Source organism: Lontra canadensis, unplaced genomic scaffold, assembly GCF_010015895.1.
Source record: "Lontra canadensis isolate GAN:19392208 unplaced genomic scaffold, GSC_riverotter_1.0 scaffold39, whole genome shotgun sequence".
Lineage (NCBI taxonomy): Eukaryota > Metazoa > Chordata > Mammalia > Carnivora > Mustelidae > Lontra > Lontra canadensis.
Genome location: NW_022631033.1, coordinates 694,764 through 703,709, shown reverse-complemented (window position 1 = coordinate 703,709; position 8,946 = coordinate 694,764). Strand labels below are relative to the sequence as shown.

At 57.3% G+C, this 8,946-nt stretch overlaps 1 protein-coding gene across 1 annotated transcript in view; it reads left to right on the top strand.

Moving 5' to 3' along the window:
• Positions 1-8,589, top strand: part of ERICH1 (glutamate rich 1) — a 74,293-nt gene extending 65,704 nt beyond the window's left edge. Inside the window, exons 7-9 of the mRNA XM_032869983.1 lie at positions 1,932-2,405; positions 4,608-4,802; positions 8,393-8,589. Coding sequence (XP_032725874.1) covers positions 1,932-2,405; positions 4,608-4,802; positions 8,393-8,466 — 743 coding nt within the window. The 3' untranslated portion in view covers positions 8,467-8,589. The remainder of the gene's footprint in view (positions 1-1,931; positions 2,406-4,607; positions 4,803-8,392) is intronic.
• The last annotated feature ends 357 nt before the right edge of the window (positions 8,590-8,946 follow it).

The window sequence follows — 8,946 nt, the reverse complement described above, 5'->3', positions numbered from 1 at the left end:
GTGCGTCGTTTTCCTTGCACAGAGTGCACACACCACGTCTGCCCACGTAGAATGCTGTGTGGCACTGATGGTTTCATGGCGTCTCTGCGGCCCCCTCTCAAACAGCAGATGGGCGGTGCGCTCACGCTCAGCACCCAGCGCTGGAGATAAGCCTCCGAGGCTGAGAGCAGCAGGTGGTGAGGCTGGGGGAGCTTGAAGGAGGGTGCTGCTCACGAGGACCCCGGAGGATTCAGCGTGAGAAGCTGTGGGCGCAGCACACCTGCCGTCGCTCCCCAGGTGGCTCTGCTCTGAGGTGTGAGATGGTGGGACAGCCGATGATTCCTTTTCTCCACGTGAAGGAAGGCAGGCACATACGAACGATGAGGGAAATTCATGTATTTCTTTTTCTAACCGGACCTGGGAAGTTAAAAAAAAAAACACGTAGTTCCATGAGGAGCTGACTTTTGAGCGTTTGTATTTCCTGAGACACCTGCTCACAGACCTGTGACTCAGCCTCGGTCTGTGGGCTGCACTTGGCGGGCCCCACGGTCAACGTGCTTCGGACGAAATAGCACAATACCATGCTCAGTTAATCCTGTATGACCGAGGAGGGGCCTTCGACACACCGACAGGGGGACCTGAGGGCTGTCTGGTGTCACCGTTTCACAAGGAGTGGCCTCAGCTCCGCACTCAGGTCACGATTGTGCCGGGGTTCACAGGTGTAGCCGTCATGTTGTCAGGAGAGCCAGGAGAACTCACTCAAAAAGTAGCAGGGACACTTTCTCTGTGTGCATGCACGTCTACTTTGGCAACGGCACAGAGCCGGCAGGATGGGGGCTCAGGCCCGCGGTCGGCCGCTCAGCCGGAGAAGCGGGGATGGGCTGTGCCGTGGCCTGGTGTCCGGAGCGCAGGGCGGGGGGGCGGTGATGTGTCCAGAGCGCCAGCACCGGCCGGTTCTCGTCTCTGTCACCTGGAGAGGTGGGTGAGGAGAGAGGCCACGCGAGAGATGTGCATGTGGGCACAACCGTTTGTGTGTGCATCTGCGAGCAAAGCCAGAGGCGGAATTACAGCCTGCAGTAGAGCATACGGGGAGGGAGAGTTTTACTCAGCACAGTAACCGTGCTTGCGCCGTGGCCCACAGATGTCACACACTCTCTGACTCCCCACAGTAATCCCACGGGGGTGCCACTAGGGAACGAGAACTGCCCAAACATGAGACTTATTGGTGAGGGTCGTGCTCCTGGGGCCACTCGGCTGGGCCTGCAGAGTCGTTGGCTGGCGTGGACCCCGTCTGTGCCACCTCCATGGGGCGGGGGGGACACTCGCAGCCCCCAGGTGCAGGACTCCCATGGCGGCTGTGTCAGCTCTGTGACCCGCCCAACCACCGTCGTCTGCGAGCCCTGCCCGATGCCGCGCTCTCGTCTGAGGCCTGGGGGCGGGTGCACGGCTGACCCGGTGCTGCTGACTGTGAGCCTGGGCTCCTCCTTCCTTTCTGGCTGCGACCTCGTGCCGGTTCCTGCACAGGACCTGCTCGTTGTGACTCGTGCTCACATCCGAGTAACTCTTAGAAGGCACCAAAGTAAAATCTCAAGAAACAGGAATTAACGTATTTTCTCCACAGCCACAGGCCTGAAATTTCACTCCCAGTAAAACCGCAACAGCTCTTGCATCCCCGAAACCTCACGTTTGCACGACCGCAGCAACAGTGGGCGTGCACAGTCTGTCCTCACGCGGGCCTCTCCGGAGGAACGTGCCTGCTGCACGTTTAGTTCCGGGAAGTCCCGGGTTCTGCGGTCAGGTGGTCACTTGAGATAAAGCTGAGAAGCACTCAGGTGACTATTTTAAATTCCTTTTCTACTGAATCTGCCAGATTCTAACGGAAAACGTAGCCTGCTGTGTTTGTTGTGGTTCCATTGTACGGAATGCCGTTGTGTTTGAATTTGTTTTTGTAGAGGAGGAGCTTCCCGATCCACCGAAGAGAAGAAGGGCGAGAAAGCATAAATCCAGAAAGAGTTTTAAAAATCCCAATAGTGATCACACGGAACCAGCAGAATTAGAGAAACAGCAGAGTCTTTTACAAGAAAAGTCGCAGCCACAGCCCACAGATGGCCCCACGATCAGTAGAAATAAGAAGAGGAAACTGAAGAAAAAGCAGCAGATGAAGAGGAAGAAAGCTGCGGGTTTACTCACAGCAGCCTCTGGCCGCAACTTCATGTACCAGCCCGAGGAGGGCGACAGCGAGCAAGGAGCCCCGGCAGACAGCGGCGGGGACGATGAGGGGGACGATGAGGAGGACCGGGCAGACGCCTGCGGGGAGCACCAGGACAGGACAGATGCCAACGAGGAAGACGTTAAAAGTACCGATGAGAAGGCAGATGGGATCCTAAACTTTCTGAAGTCGACACAAGAAATTTATTTTTATGATGGTAGGTTTTTTACCGTTCTTGTGAATAATGGTATCCATGTATGTGGAAAAAATAAATACAGTAAAATGTTTAAATGCTTAAAATATGGAACATTAAAACATTCAGCAGTCAGAGTAAGTCATTAGTTTTGAGGCCAGGATCAGAATCTTTAAACTCTCTCCAGTACGGCCGGAGGCGTACCAGAGAGCGGCGTGGCCCCCACGCGGAGCCGTGGCCCCTCACGGGGCTGGTGTCCACATCCCCACCGCTTTCAGCCCCATGTCGGGGGTGTGGTGCTGTCGGGAAAGGTAAGTGCGTTCGGCGGGGCCGACAGCCTCATGCTCGCCTCAGGGAGCTGCTCGGGCCGTGGTGTGAGCACGGGCACGCTGTGTTTCACTCCCTGCACGGACTCGCAGATTTCAGGTTTTCGGGGACCGTCTTTGAGCAGCTCAATGTGTTGCTGCAGGACGTGGAAAAGGGGAGCAGATGCATTCTCATGGGTGGTAACTCCTTGCACTGGTGTCCACTGACTGACGCCGACCTCAGGATGAGGAAGCAGGAGGGGCTGCCGATCCGCCGTGTTCACCCCAAGGACAGAGGCGCTCGGGATGGACGTCGCCTGCTTTGACGATGCTCCAGTGGGTTCAGGGGCTGGGGTGGGTTTGGTGAATCCTGATGTGAACAGGAACTTGACCTTATGAACCAGACTGAGAAATACTGGCTCTGGGATAATTTGGGGGATAAGGAACTGATTTACACAAGGGTGTAAAAATGCCCTTATTAATAGATCAGTTTTACCCTTTTGTCTTTAGCACGCCTGTCAGCGCTGTGTCTTGACAGAGTGAAAATGGACTTAACAGACCCAGACGAGGGTAGTGGGAACACGGTGCTAATAGGCACAGGAGCCTCAGAAAAACCTAAGTATGGGACCCGTTGCCTGTGAATCTGGGAGGTTCTGCAGAAAAACACCCGAGAGGGTAGACCCCAGAGTAGGTGACACCATGTGAAGGCCGAGCGGCGCTCCACAGCCTCCTTCCCCTGGGGGCGTCTGCTGGCCATGCATGTGGGCACAGGATCAGGGTGCAGGGGGACCGGCTGAGCCCTGGGAAGCTCACCCACCAGCACAGCTTCAGCCACAGGCAGACCTCGAGGGGGAGGGGAGGCCCAGTGGCTGCCATGTGTGGTGTGGAAGGAGAGCCAGGGAAGCAGACGCTCAGCGGGTCCCTCAGAACCTTTGCCAGATGCTGCACCGTGGGGCAGAAGGTAGGGAGATGCCAGGAGCTTTGATGACACGGTGGACCTCGGCAGTTTCGGGGTACTGACGGGTCTGACAAGGGTTGACCCCTCGAGCACCCCAGAGGGCCACACACTTGGAGCAGGGGTGGGTGGGGGTGTCCGCTCAGTCCCTGCAGGGGCGGGTTTGGCCAGACCACCGTCAGACTCCATCCCCACACACTTAAATTAGCAGGAGAAACCACGAGAAGAACATGCAGTGGAGACGTTGATGTTATCAGACAGGCGTTGAAAGAGCTGTGATTAATAAAAGAAAAATAGAAAAGGTGAAAACATTGGAGAATTTCACCAGATAGCCTCAATCTATTAAGACAGTCAAATGGAAATTCTGAGAAGTATGGTCACTGAGACTAAGATCTCCATGCTGAGGGTGAGCCGGAGCTCGGCGCAGCACGAGAGAGATCAGTGGCCGGGAAACAGGCAGACTGGGGCTCCCAGGCGCCGCGGGGGTCGGGAACAGGTCTGACACGTGTGCGTGGGAGTGCAGGACGGGGCGCTGGGGGCAAGTGCAGAGATAGCTGGAGTTCTCCCAAGTTGGGAAGGGCCATCAGGTCATAGACTCAGAATGCCGTCGGAACTCCAGTGGGATTAATGCAGAAAACATACCCGGAGCACTTGCCGTGCAGCGGGAGTGGGGACAGGGGCGCCCGAGCCAGTCCGCAGAGCTGGGCCACGTCCGGGCCCTGTTGCCGCCCGGACTCCCAGCAGCATGTCTGAAAGGTGTTGCGGGACGGGGAGGCGCCGACAGGCGGGCCTCCGGCTTCGGCAGCGCCCGTTCGCTGCTCACCGTTCGCGTTCTGCTCGGGTGGTCTCTCCTGGCGGCTTCGGGGCAAACAGCTTGTTCTGAGCGGACGTGTCTGGTTGGCGGCTTACGTTCTCCCGACGAGAGTAAACGTGAACATGCGTTTCTGTGACCCTGGCTTTGCTCAGGTGCCTGCAAGGATGGGGACTCAGCCGTGTCCCTGGAGGCTTGTCAGCAGCTGCTCCAGCGTCTCGAGGACCACAGCGTGTCCCCCTCCGACGTGCTCCTGGTGGATCACATGAAAACACTGGTACTCTTGCGAGACACCACGAGCCTGCAGCGCGCCCTGGAGAGGTTCCCGGCGCATTGCACCATGCCACCCGGTACGTACTGGCCCCTAGGGTTTGCCTCCAAGACCCCGCTTGGCAGCAGAGCAGCCTGGGGTGGAGCAGCGGGGCGTGCGCGCAGCTTGTCGGGACACGGGAATGTGCGTGCCGTAAGCATGACTCATGGGACGGGCGCAGAGGGACCTGTGCCGTCTGATCTTCCAGACGGCGAGCTGTGAACCATTAGGGCCAGACGTCACCCGTTTAAATGTTCCCCCTTCCCTTCTTCTCGGCTGTACTGCTAAGAGGTTAACTTGTTCTGCTGCTGAATACCTTGGAGACAGATGAATTACAAGATGACTTCTCCCTTGTGTGTCGGCCTTTATAGGGTACGCATTCCACACAAACCTCCAGGTGCTGGGCCAGCCGTGCGCAAGTCCTCCCAATGCCATGGGGCTGACTTCATGTCAGTAGCGTGAAATGGGTGGTGGGGGGATATGAGGCCACAGGAGTGTGCAGACAGCCAGGATCAGCAAGCCAGGGCTTTGGAGGACCGCCATGCAGAGCCCCACACCTGACCCACACCAGGCACGTGACTGAACGGAGCTGTTCTGCCGACCTCTCCAAGAATGTCAGAGCGGCCACACTAACCATTTCTACCCAGAAACCTCATGGTGCAGCTGGAAGGTCAAGATTAACATAGTGTCAGATCAGGTGAGAGGACAGTAAGGCCATCCCAGTGTGGCGCAGGGATGACAAGCAGGGGAGTGACAGGGACTGTCAACATTTCATTCTCCAGCGGGGGTTGCCGCTCACCGAGCAGGGGTCCTGGAGAAGCTGCCCCCCAATGTCCTGCATTAGCGTGTTTGTTGAACTTCATCAACGTCTTCCTGTTTCGTGTTCTGTTCTCAGCTGCTGGATTCTTGGAGAAAGGGGCAAACAAAGCCCTGCCCTTGGGCGCTTGTGTCCTGGCGGGGAGACGGGAGACAAGGTCGGGAGCAGACACCAGTTGTATGTGCTCTAGACAGGAGGCTCGTGTCCCGGTGGGGAGATGGGAGACAAGATCAGGAGCAGACACTGGCCGTGTGCACGCTAAATGGGATGCTAGTGTCCTGGTGAGGAGACAGGAGACGAGGTTGGGAGGAGACGCCAGCCATGTGCCTGCTAGATGGGAGGCTCGTGTCCCGGTAGGGAGACGGGAGATGGGGGACGAGATCGGGAGCTGACGCCAGCTGTGTGCGCACTAGACAGGAGGCTCGTGTCCCCGGGGGGAGACAGGAGACGAAGTTGGGAGCAGACACCGGCCATGTAGATGTGAGATGAGAGTCTGCAGAGAAGGAAATCCTGCAGGAGGAGATATTCTTGCAGTTAGGGACAAGAGCACTGGAATGGAGTGTGGTGGAGGTCACGTGGGAGCGGGTGGTGGGCACGGACAGACGGGATGGAGGGTAATGTGGTGGTGGTGTCGGCCCGAGTGCAGCATGGCCCGTGCCATGGCTACGGGCTTCTGCTCCCAGATACAAGCAAGACCCCCGGCTCTCGAGTTCAGACAAGGGTGAAGGGTCAGGAGCAGGAGGCCGGGGACCTAGCTTACAGTGAGAGAAGCCATCTGGAGGTGTGGAGGTTCAGGGAGGCTGTGCAGGTGAGAGCCGCAGCGTGGCCATGTGGACAGGCGTGGGGCCTGAGCCCCTGGAAGAGCCCAGCGGTGGGCTCTGAGCTGTGATGCTGCATTGGGCAGTCCCGGGAGAGGGATCCTCGGGAGCCAGGGTCACATGGGGCCAGGCAGGATGCTGGCTGGACACCCGGTGTGGGACTGAGAATGGGGAAGGTTGCCAGGGGCCACCTTCACAGAGCAGAGAAGGTGGAGGAGAGCGGAGAGCTGTCTGGGGACCCCTGCAGGAGGAGGCGTGGGGAGCCTGGAAGGGAGTGTGCGGTGAGCACCGCGGAGGGGAGGCTGATACTCCTGGAGCCCTTCTGTTGAGGGGCCACAGCCTGGTGCGGTTGGGCGGCCGGAGCTTCCTGAGAGGCTTAGCCAGAGTCCGCACTCAGTGCTGGTTCTCCTGCGTGGAGCAGACTTGAGTTTCCATCAGGTTTCAGCTCAAAGTGCGGAAAGCCAGTTTTATTAAGTTAAACAAATATAAAGTATTTATGAGATAAAAATAAATGATTTTAAATTCTCAGAATTGGTGCTGTGTTCCTCCCATGGAGGCCTTTCTTCTGCGCTTCTCTGTCGTGTGCCGGCAGAGTTTCGGCCCCACGTGGGGATTTAGCAGGGATGTTGCTCTCAGCTTCTTATATCCACGTCACGGGACAAGTTTCATCAACAAGCACGCTCCCTTTCCCCACTCGGTGGAACTTAACTTACAAGCCGTTGAAGCACTTTTCTTAGAAACAGAGTCCCCGTTAGTGCGCGTAGGAGATGCGTTCTGAGCTTTTCTGCCCAAAGCTACTTTGTAGACGGAGTGTGTTACGAGCGGTGAGGCCCGTCTTGGGAGGCCAGCGTGTCTGACGTGGGCATGTCGTGGCCTGCGTGGGCAGCCGGCGGCCTGGGAACAGCAGCATTTGGGCGCGGCACAGGTGCCTCCCCACCGCTCAGCCGTTACCCTTCCTGACGCTGGGGGGTTCCTGGCTGCACCCCAGTCAGTCTCCTCACACAGTCCTGCCTGTGTTTGCCAGCTGGGGCAAAGCTGGTGCCTAGGAAAGGGGGCTGCCTCCTTGACCCCTTATGGTTCCAGCATACAGGTGCCACGGGGCCACCAGGAGCCTGGGCCTCTACTGCATGTTGTCCTGTGACCCTCCTCAACACCTGGTGAGGGAGCGAGAGGTCAGGGGCCAGGCTGCTGGCAGGGGCAGCAGGCACATTTGGAACGGCCTCTGCCCTGCGCCTCTGTTCCCAGCGGGCGGGGGCGGAGCTCCCTGCGCAGTTGCCTACAGGGACCAGGCTGCAGGGGTGCTGGCCGCAGGTGGCTCCTGAGGGCAATCCATGCTCGGTAGGGGCTGGGAGGCCGCTGTGTGTCGGTGGCAGCCTGTGAGGAGTGTCGAGTGGTTAGGACGCCTGGCACCTGAGCCAGAGAACCTGCTCCCAAAGCTGGGCAGGCCCCTGAGGCGGGAGAGGGGCGGGTTGAGCCAGAGGCTGGCTGCAGGGCACAGCGGGGCGATTGCGCTGGTCCTGCATGTCCACGCCTCTAGGGGCTCCATCTCCAACCCCTGAGTGCTCTGCTCCCCTGCGCACACGCCTGTGCCAGGGGTTCCCGCGCCCCGCTTGGGGGGTCCGCCTCCGACCCTTGAGCGCTCCACTCCCCTGCGTGCACACCGCCGCCTCCACTGGGTCTCCGTGTGCCTGTGGCTTCCCCTGAGCGCCGGTGGCAGCGCTGTTCTGTGGTGGGTTTTCTGAAGGTCCAACACAGCCTGAAGACGGCCGGCTCTTACCGGACGGAAACACCGACCCCCATGATTTCTCCGTGTGCCGAGGGCTCGCGTGCCGCGGCCGGTATCACTTCGGCACCGGAGCCGAGCTTTATTGGGGTTTCTGCAGGCTCTGCTCGGAGCCAACAGCTAGTTTCTGTAAGACTGACACGGGCCGTCTTTGTCTGGGGTTTTCCTGTGCCACTTTATTTTCTGTTTTACGTTGTGTGCTTGTTTCCCAGACCAGGCCAGAGTGCTCTCGGCTTTCTTTAATTACTGGATCACACACATCCTTCCCGAGAAACACCGGGAATAAATCAGTGCATCTGGAAGAGCGAACATTTAGCAAGAAAATATCAAAGGCAAACATGAGGCCAGCAGAGACATTCCTACAAAGAAGACAGAATCCCCTCCGCTTCTGTTGTAACCCGGATCCGGGGAACTAAAAACATCCCGGCGCATTGTTTGTTTGTGTGTTGTACACAATGAGCAACACGCAATCCGAGACTTCGAGAAACTGGGATAAAATGGACCTTTCTCAATTACCGGAAATTGCTGTGACTTAGATTACTACACAGTGATCCTGTTTCTTTGATTCTTGTAAAATTTGAAAATGGATGTTCTGTTAAATGTAATAGACTATATAGTTTGAAGTTATTTATTTTTATAGAGTCATATAAACTTGTATTTGAAACTCTGTGTTTTAAGAACACTTTATGGACATTAAATGTGGTTTAAGTCATATGATTCTGGTCGAATTTATTATTTTCTTCCTTGTTGCCTCTTCTCTGCTTTG